This window comes from Trichosurus vulpecula, chromosome 9 (assembly GCF_011100635.1).
Source record: "Trichosurus vulpecula isolate mTriVul1 chromosome 9, mTriVul1.pri, whole genome shotgun sequence".
In the NCBI taxonomy this organism is placed as follows: Eukaryota; Metazoa; Chordata; class Mammalia; order Diprotodontia; family Phalangeridae; genus Trichosurus; species Trichosurus vulpecula.
In genome coordinates, this window is record NC_050581.1 from 123,260,344 (window position 1) to 123,277,668 (window position 17,325).

The window sequence follows — 17,325 nt, forward strand, 5'->3', positions numbered from 1 at the left end:
GAAGTGCCAGCAATCCTAACTATTGTTTTATACCACCTTAGGTCAGGAGCAGTACCATGGGAAGAGCCCTGGGCTGGGACGCAGAAGACCTGGATTCCAGTGCTAACTGTATTAGGAAAGGCCCGGGCAACCTTGAACAAGTCCCTTCCCCTACCTGGGTCTCAGTTTCCCTACCTCTGAAATGAGGTGGGGATCTGGATTTGATCTCAAAGGTCCTTTCCAGTTCTTGCGTTCAGAGTCCTATTTTTTCCTGAGTTTTCTAATTGTCCCCTATGAAAGTTTGACTTTGAGCTCCCTCCCTAAGCTCCCCAGGCACAGGGCCTGGAACCTGCTTCTTTTCTGCCTTCCTGCAGCTGGGAGGAGGAAGGTAGGGACAGGCAGGGATCCCCTTTGCTGCCCACATCTATCTATCAATGCAGTAAGGAGGAGCTCACATAGAGCAGAGACAGACTGACCATAGAGAGATCAAGGGCCAGGACAAAACTACCCAGGGCCCCTGAGAGAGCCTCTAGGCCTGACTCCCACCTCTCCTGTACCTCTCATATCTCCTGTAATCTTTTATCCCCAGAGAGAGTTAAAATGGAGGGGTTCATAGCCAGATGGCTCCGAGGTAGGTGTCAAAGAGCCTATTCCCCAGCCCAGCACCCAGAAACATCCCAGTTCCCCACTTAGCCAATCAATGAACCAAAAAAAATGCACTATCATTTCTCTAGGAGGGATGCAGGATCGGGTAGTCACCTTGTTTCTTTGTCCTTCATTCTCGAAGAGGACCATGACACCAGGGAGGTGATGGCCTGACATGCAAGTGAATTGGATTTAAGTGAGCAGGGCCACGCAAAGTCGCTGTCCTCCCTTTCTAGTGAGAGATGAGAGAGGGGGGTCCTGGGACTCTGGTGACTACAATGAAGACATGTCTCAGGGCACAGAGTCCTAGGTTGGGAGTCAGGACACCTGGACTTGATCTAGACCTAGCTCGGTTGATGCAATGTGATCTTAAGCCCCTTTCTCCCTCTTAGCCTCAGTTTCCCTATCTGCCCGATTAGGGGATAGAATTAGATAATCACTAAACTCTTTGAACTCTGAAACTCAGTATTCTGCGAGAATATTCATTGAGGAGGAGGCTAAGATCTGGAATAAGGAGTGGGGCAGGATCCTCTCTGTGTTCCCAACAAAGGCCTGCCCTGACTCTGGTCAGAAAACAGACAACAGCAAGCCTGGGTGCTAGAGAGAGACATAGCCCTAGATTATGCCGAGAGACTCCCCCCACCACCACACACACACAGAAACCTCCCTCACAGAGATCATCCATGAGGACCCAGCCCAACTGGAGAGACCCCCTACGCAGAACCTTCTGCACCAGACCTACTCACCAAGGCCCCCAACCTATCCCAGAGTTCCCTGCTCCCCCCAAAAAACACCCCCAAGCCACCTCTCACCATTCCCCTAAAGATCAATCGACTCTCCTCCACCCCCTTTCCCCACCCCCAGGCCCAGCCTCCAGCTGGTTCCGGAACTCTCACATTAGCAACTCAGCCTCCCCAGGATCCTTCTGAAAAATTAGAAGCTGGAGCCTTGTGGAGGATGGGAAAGAAGGAAGGGGCTGCGTACCATCTCTGGCACTCCCTTTTCCAAACACTTTGCACTGCTATTTGGTTTCCACCCCTCCACTCCCTCACCCCTACCCCCTTCCCGGCGTCTCAGTCGCCCAAGGGGATGGGAAATAATGGGTCCTCTCTGTTTGGCTGAGCTTCTTCTCCACCCACTCCCCCACACAGAGTAGGTCCAAATCCCGGAATCTTAGGATATCTGAGGGGGGTAGGGCAGGGAGAAACATTTTAGAGGTCATTTCATAGATGGAAGAACTGAGGTCTAGAAAGGGGAAGAGCCAGACAGCGAGTCCGGACGAGGTTCCAGATCTCTTGATTGTTCTTTGTCTTACACCCCTTGATGTCCCACTCCCCCACCTCCTGATGCACAGAGCTCTCACTCCCTTCCATCCCCCATCCCAACATATAGGAAGTGGTCAACTCCAGCCCTCAGCAGCCCCTGTCTCCAAAGGTCTCTGGAGCTGGTGGGGTTCAGAAAGAACAAGCAGCCAAGAGATGAGTCCTTGAGTCTTCATCTTTCCTTCTAGGCCACTTTTGCCCTTGGCCAGTAGGGTCAGCCCTGGCACGTGGCTGCCAGCATTAGGAAAGAGACCCCACAGCCTCCCCTACTCTACACTTCCTAGATTAGGGCTGTCCCAAAGTGAAATGGGCACTTCCTCTGAGGGGAGTGGGTTCCCTGTGACTCAAGGTCTTCATGCAGAGGCTATCAGGACCACTTGTCAAGGAGACCACAAGAGGTACTCAGCGCCCACTGGAGTCCCTTCAAGCATTGAAAGTTCAGCCCCTTCCCAGAAAAAGGGGCTGAACTACCGCTCTCATTGCTGGGAGCAGTGTCCAAGGCTCTCAGGCCTACTGGTCCCTTCCCTCCTAATACCGAAGGCCCTGTGGTAGACTGTCTCTTGGTAGAGTGTCCCTTCTCCTTATCCTTCTGAGCCGGGGATTCAGGACAGTAATGGAGGGTTGGGGATTAGGAGCAATGAGATATTCGGTTCACAATGAAACTTGAGTGTGAAAACCTGGGGAAAATCTGGGAGCCAAGAAAATGGATTTCTTGTCCTGAATCTGCTGGGTCTCAGTTTTCCGATCTGCAGTGAGAGGCTCAGGCAAATTGGTCTCTAAAGCCCCTTCTAGCTCTAAAATTCTCTAAAATTGAAACTTCCCTTTCCCTCCTGAGGCTTCATAATGTCAGTAGCGCCACCCACCTCCAAAATACCCATACACACACCCACACTGCCACCCACCTAAAAAACAACCACACACACAGTAGACGCTCATTAAAGAAAGGCTTGATGTGGGTTTTAGCCAAACAATGGGGTTCTGGCTCCACCAAGTGGTCATTATGAAGAGTGTAGGGGACCCAAGTTTATCCGAGCCCTGGCTTCCACTCTGACCACCGAGGACAACGGCATGTGTGTACAGGTGTATGTATTTGCATCTGATGTCCATATATGTATAGGAATCCCTTGTGTGTGTATTGTGTCCTGCACACAGGATCCACACATACATATTGGTTGTGGTTCGTTCATGAGTGTGTGTGTGTGTGTGTGTGTGTGTGTGTGTGTGTGTGTATGCACGCGCCGGCGCAGTGTGTGCGAGTTTGATGAGGTAAAAGGGTTATTGCTGTGTGAATGCTTTGGACAGCGGCCTCTCTAAGCCCAAAGTATAGGATAGACATCAAAAATTCGCCTCCGAATGCTTGGGCACAAGCCATTCTTCTTTGTTCTCTGCCCATTTCCCTGAGTCTCCTTTGTGTCTTCTGATAGCACCAGCAGTCTCAAGTCCAGGTCCACAGGGGACTCAGAAAACACTGTGTGACTTGAATTAGAGGGAGTTGATTTGGCCCAGGGTCTAAAACTGGGGCCGAAGGCTGGAAGTTACAGGGAGGCAGATCATGGCTCATAAGTAAAGGAGGACTTTCTTAAAAATCACAGTTGTCCGGTAATAATGGAATAGACTTCCCAGGTAGAGCGAGCTCTCAATCACGGGAAATATTCAAGCAGGTGGACGTCATCTTTTGGATAGGGAGTTGGGCTAGAGGATGTGCTCCAAGGACATTTTGATATTTTCAGCGCTGAGATTTTAGGATTCCATGTTTCTGCGAATTAACATAAACCCTGAAGTAGAACTGATAGTGGTGGTGGAGGGGAGGAATCTGGAAAGGAAGAGCTGGAAGGTGGGGGTGGGAAGTCTAGGCATCAGCTCCTCTCTGCCCAGCCCTAAGATGCCTGACTGGGTCCAGCTGTCTTCCAATTCCTCCAGGCTCCCCCCCACTCCAGTTCAAGAATGCCAACACTGAAGGGGCAGGGCTTCAAGGAGGGGAGGGACAGAGACAGCTGGCATTCCTGGGGCCTTGAGAAATAATGGTGGTGGAAGCAGCTGGCTGAGAGTCTAGGGAGGAGCTGGGGGGCAGGTGTCTCAAACAACTTCAGATGCTCTTCCTCTTCCCTCACCCCTCACCAGGGTCCCGTTAGGATACACCTTCCTATCTATTCTTTCTGTGCATCCACAATACCCCCCACGCATACAGGAGGCTGGCAGGACGGGCACCATTGCCCCCGTTGTTCTGAGTGGGAAAAGGGGGGAGTAGGGCTTGCCAAGGTCACAGTAAGGGCTACAACTGAACCCAAATCTCCTGACTCCCAATCCAAGGCTCTTTCCCTAAAACAGAACAGACTCTTGCTTCTGTAGGGTACCTCTTGTCACCCCAGAATCCTTCTTGAACCTCCCTTCCCACCTATGACTGAATCTCTCTTTTTTTAGACACTTCATGGTTTCCAAAATGCACTAGTCACTGTCCCTGGTTCCTGGGTGTATCATAGGAAGGGTACTGGGCAGAAGAAAAGCCCCCAGGGTGGGAGGAATTAGTCTTTTCCCCCACTTACATTTGGACCTGGTCCAATGGAAAGGGCTCTCAGTTGAGAGTCAAGAGATCTGTTTTCTAGTCCAGACTCTGCTACTAACTTGGGATGAGACCATTGGCAAATCTTTCTCTTCTCTAGGCCTCAGTTTCCTCCCCTGTATAAAGAGTGTATTGGGCAAGTGAACAATGGGGCTTCTCCAGCACTGCTCCTGGATCATAGCCTTAGAGCCTGTATAGCCCAATCCATTTTAGAGATGAGCAAAATGAGACCCAAGGAGGTTTAGTGAATGTTCATGGTCACACGGTTAGTTAAGGACCAGAGGCAGGATTTGAATGTAGGTCCTCTGACCCCAAATTTCCCCCAAACCTGACCTCAAACCTTTTTCTGTCCTAGGATATACTGTGACTCTAAGATGTCCTCCAGGTGAGGTGGGATCCATGAGAGTGAATATCAGGTCAGAACCCAAGGCGAAGCTAAGAGGGCACTTTCTGATGTGGAAGCTTTAATCAGCTGAAACTTCAAAAGCCAGCTTGGTGTGTTTAGTTGATGCCAAGCTGGATTATTCAAGGGCTTGTTGTTCATCTATCAACATAAAATTAAGTGGCTCAGGGAATAGAGCACAGGCTTGGAGTCAAGAAGACCTGAGTTCAAATGCAGCCTCAGATATTTCCTAGCTGCGTGACCCTGAGCAAGTCACTTCACCCTGTTTGCCTCAGTTTCCTCATCTGTAAAATGAGCTGGAGAAGGAAATGGCAAACCAGCCCAGTATCTTTGCCAAGAAATCCCCAAATGGGGTCACAAAGAGTCATACACGACTGAACAACTGCAACAAAATAGAATTACATCCTGAAATTCATCAGAATGAAGCAAAATTTTGCACTTGAACCAGCTCACTGGACAAGCAAGATAATCACAGATTTAGAGCCAGAAGGAACTTTAGAGGTCATTGAGTCCCACTCCTGACTTCACAGATGAGGGAACTGAGGCTCAGAGAGTTTGAGTGACATGCCTAAGGTCACACAGGTAGGGAGTCGCCAAATTGGGATTCGACCCAAGGCCCTCTTAATTCCAAATCCAGCCCACTGCCTCCTGTGTGCAAAGGCCAAGAAGGAGAGAGGAGGATGGCTCAGGAGAGCAGGCAGGCAGGGCTACACTGGGATCCCAGTGTTGAGATCCAAAGAGGAAAAATGCCCCTGCTCTCCTGGATGCTGGAGGTGGATGGAAGTGGACAAGGGTAAACTCAGGGCTAGGGAGGGAGGGGAATGAGGTTTCTTGTTTGGTCATTGAAACACAGGATCCAAGCATTCGCTACCATGTAGTCTACTCCCCTCATTTCGGAGACAAGGAAGCAGAGGCCAAGAGAGGCTATGCCGAATTTGCCCAAGGTTAAAGGGGAAAAGTGGCAGAGGCTGGCCATGCTTCTGGGTTTGGGGGTTGGAAAGCAGGGCTTTCCAGGACACCAGGAATGGTGTTCCATCCAGCTCAGGCACAGGTCTCCACCTTTTGTCTTCATCACAATGATTCCCTCAACCCCAAGCTTCCCCAAGAACTCTCCAAGGCCCTGGTGAGAATGCCAGGCCTCCTGGAAAACCACTTTATTTGCATTATTCCAGGAATCTCACTCATCCAAAGCGGGACATTCTCCAAGCTTGGGAAAGGAAAGATAGCAGGGATGGGGAAGGGGAAGGAAGGGATCTCAGTGCAATGATAGCTGAAGGGCTAGCTTTGGGCTCTGTGGCTCAGTGGTTCCAGCCATGGTAGAGTTCAGAGTGGCAGACAGCATGTCCTCAAGGGCACAGGCATGGGGAAGAGGTGCCTGAGGCTGGCGGGTACTGCCTGTTGGTTTCTCCATTCTTGGGCAGCAACATGGAGAGCCCACTATCCCACAGTCCCTCTGGCTGGCCTGGCCACTGACCTTGTGCTCAGGGGTATGCCAGGTGCCAGGCCAGATGGGGGAGGGGAGAAAAGCAAGGGAAGGGTGCACGTACATGGCTCCATCAGCGTCTCGTCTATTCCACCCCCTTCATGAATTCCAAGAACTCTGCCCAGAGAGAAGAAAAAGGAGGTTGGGTTAGAAAGGGCCAGTCAGGGGAGAAGGCAGCAGGACTAATGGGAGTCTGGAGCTTGGAGATGGAGAGAGGGAGGGAAGGGAAGAGGGTTAGGGAACAGGGACAGTTTGGGGTAGGAGGAAATGACCCATGGGACTCCTGGTTGGGACAGGAGTCCCTGGGACAGGGAAGGCCTGGGCACTGCCCCGTCTCACCATCATAGTCAATCTTGCCGTCATTGTTCTTGTCCCCATCCTTCATGAGCTCCTCGATGTCATCCTCCGTGATGGTCTCCCCGGTGGCCTGAAGCATTATCTTGAGCTCCTCCAAGTCTATGTAGCCATCTGCATTCCTGTGTCAAAAGGGTAGAGAGAAGAACACTCAAAGATGGGCTCCTCTCTATCCACCTCCTCACCGCCTTCCCAGGGACCCCACCCACCTCAGCCAAAGAGAGAGAGGCAGGACGCCCTGGACAGCACCAGCCATCCTTCAGCCTGGGCAAGGACACTCACTTGTCAAACATTCGGAAAAGGTCAGATAGCTCCTCCTCAGATTTCCCTTTGCTGTCATCCTTCATACATCGAACCATCATGACCAGGAACTCATCAAAATCCACTGTGCCACTGCCTAGGTATGGGAAGTCAAGGGGAGGCTGCGGTCACTCTGGAAGGAATGCCCAGTGGCTCTTTCCTTGGTGCCATGGGAGCCAGAGCTGGGGCTCCCTGGAAAGTATATCTTTTAGTGGGTAAGAAGTTAAGAGAAGCCTGAATTCCTGAATACTCAGCCTCGGGGGCTTACAGTTCCATCCTGTAGGGGCTGGCGGGGAACTTAGAAGTCATTTAGTCCATTGTCCCTGTTTTCAGTTGGAGAAACTGAGTCCAAGAGAGAGGTCTTATATTGCCCATAATCACATTAGTAAATAGAAGAATCAGGATTTGAATCCAAGTCCTCTGACTACAACTTTCATTTTTATAAATAGGGAAACCCCAAAAGAATTAAGAACTGGTTCATTTTTACTCAGAGTCAAGGGCAGAACCAGGATCTGACCCTATCAAGGCCTCTTGACTCCCAGGACTCTTTCTACAATCACTTCTTAATTCACACCATTGGCCTTCTTGAGACAAGACTGTCTCGCCTCTCTTGCCACCTGGGCCACTAATTCTAACAGCCTCACGTGAGGGCCACACAGGACAGGGGACTACGTAACCATGAGGGGATGGTAGAATAGGAGGGTGGAAGGTATTTTCAGGACTTCCAACTATCCCACCCTCCCCCTCCCCATCAGAGCACTCTCTCACTTCAAAGGGAGGCCCAGGGGATCAGGGTATGGGGAGAGGGCCTTACCATCCTCATCCACCTCATCGATCATCTCCTGCAGCTCCTCCGGAGTGGGGTTCTGGCCCAGCATACGCATCACCTTGCCCAGCTCCTTGGTGCTGATGCAGCCATCTTCAGCGCCCAAAACGAAGATGTCAAAGGCAGCCTTGAACTCTGCAAGGGGGAGATGGGAAGGACAGGGGGGCAAGGGATGATCTCAGAAAATCAAGATATATTCAAACTGGAAAAGCCCTCAAGGACAGAGTCCACCAACCTCATTGTACAGAGGGGGAAACTGAGGCCCAGAGAAGGAAAAGGACTAGCCCAAGGTCATCTAGATAGTGACAGAATAATAGAATTTAGAGCTAGGTGGGACCTTAAAGGATCATTGGTCACCAACTGGTGGACCATGGGCCCAAGCTATCTTTCTAGGCTTATTATATATTCATCCCCTTCACGCACACTATGGTCCAGTTAAACTGACTTTTTTGCTATTTGTCACATGTGGCCTTCCGTCACTCACCTCCAAACCTTTGCATAGGCTGTACCCCATGCCTGGAATGCAGTCCCTCCTCACTTCAAAGCTTGGCTCCAATGCTACCCTGAGGTCTTTCCTTAGCAGCACTCCTCCCCTTGCTGCTAGAGCCTTCCCCCTTTAGTCACTTTGTAATTACCATGTGTGGGGCAGCCCTGTCCAGAGTAAGGAAGACAACCTCAGACAATTTCTAGCTGTATGACCCTGGGCAAGTCACTTAACCTTGTTTGCCTCAGTTTCCTCATCTGTAAAATGAGCTGGAGAAGGAAATGGCAAACCACTTCAAGTATCTTTGCCAAGAAAACCCCAAATGGGGTCATGAAGAGCCAGACACAACTGCACAACAGCAAAAATTACTGTGTCTACATTCTGTATCTATTTCTACCTGTACGTGTTGTCTCTCCCAATAGAAAATATTAAACTCGTTTCGGGCAGAGGTGATTTACTGAGTGCCTGCTTGGTACCTAGCAAATGGCTCTCAGCTTGTTGACTGGGTGATTGATTGAGGTAGCGCAGAGTCATGGCAAAGGGTCCCCAAGTCCAGATTCATACCAAGTCTGTAGGTTATTCTTTGTCAAATGTCTCTTTAGTTGCTGTTGTGACTAATCAAATTCACGTTCATTTAAAAGCATGGATTTTCTCACTTAACAGAACCTGAGGGCCCAACCACTCTATCAGGTGGTAGGGGGAGCAGAGAAGGGGGCCACTCACCATTTTTCTGTTCTTCCGTCAGTTGTTCTACCTAAGGAAAAGGGGAAATGGGAATGAACACAGACCCGTGGGTCCATCGGGTCTTGCAGTGGGGAGGTCCTTCAGCCAAGGTCACCTCTGCTGGCCTGGCTCAGACAGTGGGTGAGTAACAATAGTCCTCTGGCCCCCTGCCCTCCCAGCTAGGCCATGTCCTGGTGAAATCCAACCTCTGCTCTCCCCACCCCCACCCCTGCCCCCACCTGCCTCCTACCACCCGCCAGGCAGCTGCCCGACCTCTTATTGTGGGGACAATAAAACCAGATCCTCCCCGACAGCAGAGGCCAGCCTGGGCAGGGGCTGGGGAGCGGGGGAGGTAACCGAGTTGGGCTCCCCCTCCCCCACGCCACCCCCGCCCCAGCCCTGAAACCAAACCCTGGGGTAGTGATGGACACTATTTTTAACAGTGGACAAAGCTAAACCTGGCGATTGTTTCCTGAAGCTAGGGGCTCTGGCATGTGAGGGAGGGCTGTTATCTGTGCACTTGTCCCAGTGGCGCCTACAGAGCCAAAATTAGCTCGGAGGTCCCTGGAGCCTTTTATGGACATGGGGTGGAAGGGACTGGCTCCCCTTTCCAGGACACCCTAAAGACCCTTCTCTCCAGCCTGGCATGACCCCAGCAGCTTGCTCGAGGGCTATGTCTCAGCAGGGATGGTCACTGTGGACCGAGGGGAGGGTCTTTAATAGGGCCTAGGCAGCAAGCTCTCCCCTCCCCAGCCTACCCCCAATGAGTATCCTCTTCCCTGGCTGGAGCTGAGATGTTCTGAGGCACCCCAGCTGCAGTTCATCCTGGGGCAAGTAAATTGTAAGGGGTCTTTATTGTACCCCCAAAGGAGAGAGAGGAAGAGGGTTAGGGAGAGGCATAGTTTGGGGTTTCCAGAGGCACTGCTTCTGGCTGTACCTAGGAGAGGGCAAGGAGGATGGTTCAGTCCCCTCTCCCATTCCCCTAGCAGGAAAGTCATGGGCAGAGGTGGGAATGGCATTTAAGGCCCCTGTGTCTTTGTGGCCCTCTGTCCTTACACCTCCCTCTTTGCTAAATCTGGGACACTCTGACTCCCTCAAGCCAATCCTGTCAGGGCAGGGACCCGGGAAACTCCAGTTCTCTCAATTCTCTCCCTGCTGGCCCTCAGTCTTCATATTGATGGGGCTCACTCCTGTTCCCCACAATCTTGGACTGCAAACCCTGCTGACCAACTCAGGACCTGGATTCTCCCATTTCTTCTGCTCACTTACAAGCAAAGAGCTATAGAGGAAAGCCCTACCCACCAGTTCAAGGGCCTCCTTGCTTGGCAGCACAGCTCATGTTTCTCCTGTCTCCCCTTCACAGTCCCCTCAGCCTTACTCCTACCCCATGCTTGTGTGGGAGGGAGTCAATGTGAGAGTGAGAAGGAAAAGGAATATGTGTAAGAGAGAGGGAATGAGCAGACGAGACAAAGAAGGAAACAGAGACACAAAGAGAGAGAAGAGAGAAAAGAAGAGAGAGAGAGAAGAAAGGGGAGAGAGGAGAGAGGAGAGAGAGAGAGAGGGAGGGAGGGAGGGAGAGAGAGTCAGTCAAGGGGAAAGAAAGGATGAAAGAGGAGAGAGAAAGACAGAGAAAAACAGAGAGTGACAGACAGAGTGAAAGGAGAGAAAGAGAGAGGAAAACAGATGGAGAGTGACAGTGACAGTAAGTGAGTGAGAGAGAGAGAGAGAGGGAGTGAGAGAGAGAGCAGAGAAAAGGAGAGACAGAGACAGAGAGGGAGAGAGAAGAGAGAAAAGGAGAGGGAGAGAGAGAGAGAGAGAGAGAGAGAGAGAGAGAGAGAGAGAGAGAGAGAGAAGAGAAAGACAGAGGAAAACAGAGAGTGACAGTGACAGTGAGTGAGTGAGAGAGAGAGAGAGAGAGAAGGGAAACGGGGTGGGGTTTGTCTCCAGGCCAGGTCTCAGATGCCAGTTAAAAGAATTCAATGCTGTGTAAGGGTTGGGCATCTCGTCTCTGCCCCTAAGCTCCCCCCCTCCCCCATCACTTATCCCTTCTACCCCCCAGACTCTGGGGCTGCTCCGTTGCTAAGCTCTGCTCTTTGTCCTCATCATCTTCCAGATTCCTTCTCCTCCTGGCCCCTCTTCACCTTTCTATCCATTTCATCTCCATGCTTCTGGGACCTTAAGATTTAGAACTGGAAGAGACCCCTCAGGCTAGGCTATCTAGTCTAACTGCCTCAGATGAAAAATCTGAGACCCAGAAAGTTAAGTGACTTGCCCAAGGTTGGGTCATCTGGGTAATTAAGTGGCAGAAGGGGGATTTCAAGCACCTTTCCTGTGCCTGCCCCTCATCTCTGCCCTGATTTCTTGTCTTCCTTCTTTAGCTTCCCTTCATCCCTGTCCCTTCATCTGCTTTCTGCCCCGTTTCCTCTCTTCCACCATTACCTCCTTGCTTTCTCATCTCTTCCCCAATCCCCACAGTCCTGCCAACACTGGAGACATCTGATCTACCCACAGGAAGGAGCCTGTGGCATGAATGGGGTCACCTCCAGAATACAGGGAGGGTCCTTAGGAATTAGGGCTATAGGTCTGGGGGCTCAGTCCAGCAAAAGGAGATAACAGGATGCCCTTGGAGCCTGCTGCTGGGGAGCTCCAGGCCAAAGACTACATTAGTAAGATCATAAGATTCAGAGCTAAAAGGTACACTTTGAGGTCATCTGATTCATCTCCCCATTTTACAGAAGAGAAAACTGAGGTGACCTAGAAAGATTTTCCCAAAGGCATACAACTAATAAGTAGCAGAATCCAAATTCAAGCATAGGACCTGAGACTACAACCCAGTGCTCTCTCTAATACAACAGTTACCTCCAAGGCACCTTGGACCTGAATGTCCTGAAGGGGGTCACCAGTAAGTTTATGCTTGCTTATTCTGAGGCACTGCTGTTGGAGCTAAGCCCTCACCCCCACCCAACCTATAGGAGTGGTCCCAGGGGAAGGGCTTCCTCTGTGTAATGAACACAAAGTCTCCCCAACCAGCTGAACCTCTTCCCAGGAAAATCAGCCCTGGAGCCAGCCCACTGACCAGGAGGGCTGAGGATGCTCCTTCTCTGGGAAATGTGCCCACTGAACAGGTGCCCACCCCCCAGGTTAAGATGGCACATCCTTGGGGATGGGATGGGGTGAGGGGGCCTTGTAGGGCAGGGAAAGCCTGGGACCTCTAGAGATGCTAAGGAATCACTCACCGCTGCTTTATAGATATCATCCATGGTGAGGTGATGACTGTGGTCCGCCTGTGGGAGAAGGCCAGTGGCAGCTCACACAAAGCAGGATACTTGTGTGAGGCTGCTATCCTGCCCTGGGTTATATAGCACCCGGTGTGTCAATCAGCATTCTTCTCTCTCCAGTTAGAAAAGGGGTGGGGAGATGCATGGACGCTGGAAGCCTTCTGGCCCTGGGGGTGGGGGTGCAAGAATAGGACTGTCACCTCTGCCACTGTCCCTTCAGGGGCTTATGAGTCACAGGGAGTTTTATCTAGGTCCTGCCTCATAGGCATCCTGTGTCTAGATATAGGGCAAGACTAGGGAGAAGAAAGGCAGAGATTGGGGGGCCTAAAGAGGCAACGAATTTAGTGGGAAAAACCCTTCAGTTAACCCTGCATTTCACCTTGGCTATTTACTGTTTAGGGGCCTTTGGACAAGTCCCTTCCCACTTGCCAGGCATCTGTCTGTTCATCGGCAAAAGGAGATTGGCTCGAATGCCCTTCTCAGCCCTGGATCTATGATCTTCTCATCCTTATAGGTTGTATTGAGATGTGTGTTTGTTGGGGAGGTGTTAGCTATCGTTCCCTTCCCCCATCTCATCTCTGTTCCCCTCACTCTTAGTTAATAGGTCTGACCGCTTCACACTTCCCATCCCATCTGGTAACTCCAGGACCTCTCTACTACTTCCAGAATCTAATACAAAATTTTGTCTGTTTTAAACCCTTCCTAAGCTGGCTCCTTCCTACCTTTCCAGCCTTCTCCCTTTCTCCCCACCAGAGTACCCTGTACTCTTTGAGCCTCCTTGCGGCTGCTCACACAACATTCCCCATCTCCCAAGCCCAGACACTCTCACTGGCCGTCTCCCATGCCTGGAATTCTCTCCCCCTTATCACAATCTCTTGGCTTCCCTGACTTCTTTGTCCTGCCCCAAATCCCACTTTCTGCAAAAAGCCTTTCCTAGTTCCCCTTTTGTAAGGTGCTTAGCACAGCGCCTGGAACGCAGTAGGAGCTATGTAAATGCCTATTCCCTCCTCCTTCCCTTCCCTTTTCCCCTCTGAGATTACCTCCAATTTAACCTGAGTATCTGTTTGTATGACTTGTTTCCCTCTTTAGACTGTGAGTTCACCGATAGCATGGACTGTGTTTACCTTTCCTTGTATCCCCAGCTTGGCACAGTGCCAAGCACACAGTAGGCAATTAATAAATGCTTGCTTGATTCCTGGGTTCATTCTCACAAGCTGCTGCTGTTTCTGAAATTCTTATTAATACAACAAACATTTGCAACATGTCTATTAGGTACAGGACGCTGACTGCCAGGGTACAAAGACAAAACCCAAAACGGTCCCTGCCCTCAAGGAGCATACTTTATCCTGTGGGAGGGAGGGGGTAGAGACAACATGTACATGGAGAAGGAGAAGTAAAAACAGTGTATTCAAAGGAATACGGCATGATTTCAGGAGTTAGAGCTCAGACCAAGGAGTGGGGGCCAGGAGCTGGGATTTCTACATCACTATCTCTCCCGAACATGGCCAAGCATAGGATTGCCTATGTACTCTGTGGGGAGAGAGAAGGGGAAGAGGGAAGAGGTGGCGGGGAGGAGAAAGGGAGGTTCAAAAAAGGCTGCAGTTTGGTTAAAGGCACAACCATCCTCTTGGTCACCGTCTCCAAGGTTCCTAACCCGAGTTATCTAGGACTCCTCTCTCCCTCACTCCCCTGTCCCATCGGTTACCAAGCCCCTTTGTTCCTCCATTTTCATACTCACCACTCTAGTTCAGACCCTCTTGGCTATTATAATAGCCTCTTGATGGGTCTCCTCTTACTTTCAGACTCTCCCCTTCTTCAATCCATCCTCCATACAGCAGCCAGAATAATTTTCCTAAGGTACAGATCAGATCATCACACTCCTTTAGCCAAAAACCTTCATTGGCTCCCTAGTACCCATACGGTATAAACTCCTTAGTCTGGCATTTAAAGTCATCTTCAATTTGGCTCCCACTCACCCTGAAACCTGATGCTCCATCCCACCTGCCTCTGTTTATTTGACCAAGTCATTCTCCATGCCTGGAATGCACTTCCGTGGGCAAATCACTGAATTCCTCTGGGCTTACCGGCTGTGGGTCTACAATCCTCCTATCTCTGCCTCTCAGAATCCTTGTCTTCCTCCAAGGTTCAGCTTCAGTGCCACTTCCTCCACAATGACTCCTGTGACCTACCCCCCCACTTGTTAATATTCTTTTTCTCCTTTTTCCTTATGCTACCCTTCTATACCCATTGTATGCCCCTCAGTAGAAAGTAAGCTATTTTATTTTTATCTTTGCGTGCCTAGTTCCAGTACTGTGCCTGGAAGGTAGGAAGTGACCATATGAAAATATGCTCCAGATCATTAGTGCTTAGAGGAATGTAAATTAAAATAACTCCAAGATTTTACTTCTTGTTGCTGTTTAGTCATTTCCGTCAAGTCTGACTCTTCATGACCCCCTTTTGGGGGTTTTCTTGGCAGAGATACTAGTTTGACATTTCCTCCTCCAGCTCATTTTACAGATGAGGGAACTGAGGCAAACAGGGTTAAGTGACTTGCCCAGGGTCACACAGCTAGTAAGTGTCTGAGGTCAGATTTCAAATCAGGTCTTCAAGGCCTGGCACTCTACCCACTGCACCACCCAGCTGCCTCTGTAAGATTTCACTTAGAAACTTGGTAATAATGACAAAGAAGGGGCACTCAATGTCAACGTTGGAGTAGCTGTGTGAAGACTGGCACACTAATGCACTCTTGGTAGAACTATGAAACAGTCCAACCATTCTTTTTTAGTTCAATTTGCAATTTTCATTTTGCAACCAAAGAATTTGAACTATTCATATCCTTTGAGCCACTGGTAGGCATGTAGCCCCAAGGAGGCTAAAGGAAAAAAGAACAAAGGTTCGATACATAGGAGCACAGTGCTGGTGAATGTTTAAAAACCATCTGGGGTGGGGGGAATGGGGCATGTGCAAGATACACTTTTAAATTTAATGTACTTTATTTTAAAAATCTATTTTTAACATAAAACTTTGAGTTCTAAATTCTCTTCCTCCCTTGCTCTCCTTTCCCCAATTAGAAGGCAAGTGATATGATATCAATTATACATTTGGAATCATGCAAAACACATTTTTATATTAGCCATATTGCAAAAAAGATATGAGAAAATTGTACTTCAATTTGAACTTCATCAGTGCTCTCTCTGGAGGTGGAGAGCAGTTTTTCATCATGAGTCCTCTGGAACTGTCTTGGATCATTGTATTGATCGAAGCAACCACGTCTTTCACAGTTGACCGTCATCACAACGTTGCTGTTACTGTGCACAATGATCCCTGGTTCTTCTCACTTTACTTTGTATCAGTTCCTATAGGTCTTGCCATGTTTTTTTGAAACCACCCAATTAATCATTTCTTATAGCACATACTACTTTATCACAATCATATGCCGTAATTTATTCAGCCATTCCCTAATTGATGAGCATCCCCTAAATTTTGAATTCTTCGCCGCCACAAAAAGAGTTGCTGTATTTTTGTACATATAGGTCCTTTTCCTTTGTTGTTGAGGTACAGACCTAGTAGCAATATTGCTGGATCAAAGGGTATGTACAGTTTTATAGCCCTTTGGGCAGAATTCCAGATTTTTCTCCAGAATGGTTGCACATCTCTTTTATGTGAGAAAAATTTCCCCACTCTACTTCTCCCTTCCCCCTTCTCCCAGTGTATCACCCTTTCTCACCCTGCCTTTTTTTTTTTTTGGAGATCATCCCAACATAATTGACACACCCCTCCCCTCTGTCTATGTAGATTCCCTCTAACTCAGTGGTGGGATTCAGCATGTTTGCACCCGGTTCAGTAGAACTGGTACCTAATTTTAGGTTTAGTTCCTCGAACTAGTTGTTGGCGAGGGTGGGGCCTGTGCCTACCACATCAGCAGAAGGGTCAGCGCATCAGCTGGGTTCCATGGAGAACCAATTGTTAATTCATTTGAATCCCACCACTGTTATTAACTGCCCCAATAATGATAAACTTGTTAAAAGTTACATGTATTATCTTCCCATATAGGAATGTAAACAATTTAACTTTGAGTGCCTCATAATCACTCTTTCATAACTACCTTTTTATGTTTCTCTTAAGTTTGGTGTTTGAATGTCAAATTTTCTATTCAGCTCTGGTCTTTTCATCAGGAATGCTTAGAAGTCCTCTATTTCATTAAATATCCATTCTTTCCGTGAAGGATTATATTCACTTTTGCTGGGTAGGTTATTCTTGGTTGTAATCCCAATTCCTAGACCTTCTGGGATATCATAGTCTAAGCTCTCCACTCCTTTAACATGGTAGCTGCTAAATCTTGTGTGATCATGACTGTGGCTCCAGGATGTCTGAATTGTTTCTTTCTGGATACTTGCAGTATTTCCTCCTGAATGTTTGACTATAATATTCCTGGGAGTTTTCATTCTGAGATCTCTCAGGTGATAGGTGGATTCTTTCCATTTCTATTTTGCCCACTGGATGTAAGCTATCAGGCCAGGTTTCCTTGATAATTTCTTGAAATACAATGTTTTGTCTCTTTTTAAAAATCATGGCTTTTTTGGTAGTCCAATAATTCTTAAATGATCTCTCCTCAATTTATTTTCCAGGTCAGTTGTTTTTCCAATGAGGTATTTCACACTTTCTTCCATATTTTTTCATTCTTTTGACCTTGTTGTATTACTTGATGTCCCATGGAGTGTCATGCAGTCAAGATACCACTTGCCCAATTCTAATTTTTAAGGAATGATTTTCTTCAGTGACCTTTTGTATCTCTTTTTCTATTTGGCCAATTCTGTTCTTTAAGGAGTTCTTTTTTTCAGTGAATTTTTGTGCTTCTTTTTACCAAGATGTTAATTCTCTTTTCATAATTTTCTTCCATCTCTCTCATTTCCTATTTTTTCCTCTTACACTCTTCTCTTTAAGTCTTCTAGGAATTTTTGTTGGGCT

General features: G+C 48.8%; 1 protein-coding gene across 1 annotated transcript; it reads right to left on the reverse strand.

Annotated features, from left to right (window-relative positions):
• Nucleotides 1-6,033: 6,033 nt before the first annotated feature.
• Nucleotides 6,034-12,524, reverse strand: TNNC1 (troponin C1, slow skeletal and cardiac type). The gene is made up of 6 exons (XM_036737589.1): nucleotides 12,316-12,524; nucleotides 9,080-9,110; nucleotides 7,861-8,007; nucleotides 7,029-7,143; nucleotides 6,732-6,868; nucleotides 6,034-6,509 (listed from the first exon to the last, which is right to left on the reverse strand). The coding sequence occupies exons 1-6, from the start codon at nucleotides 12,337-12,339 to the stop codon at nucleotides 6,478-6,480; spliced, it is 486 nt and encodes a 161-aa protein (XP_036593484.1). The 5' UTR covers nucleotides 12,340-12,524; the 3' UTR covers nucleotides 6,034-6,477.
• Between the last annotated feature and the right edge of the window lie 4,801 nt (nucleotides 12,525-17,325).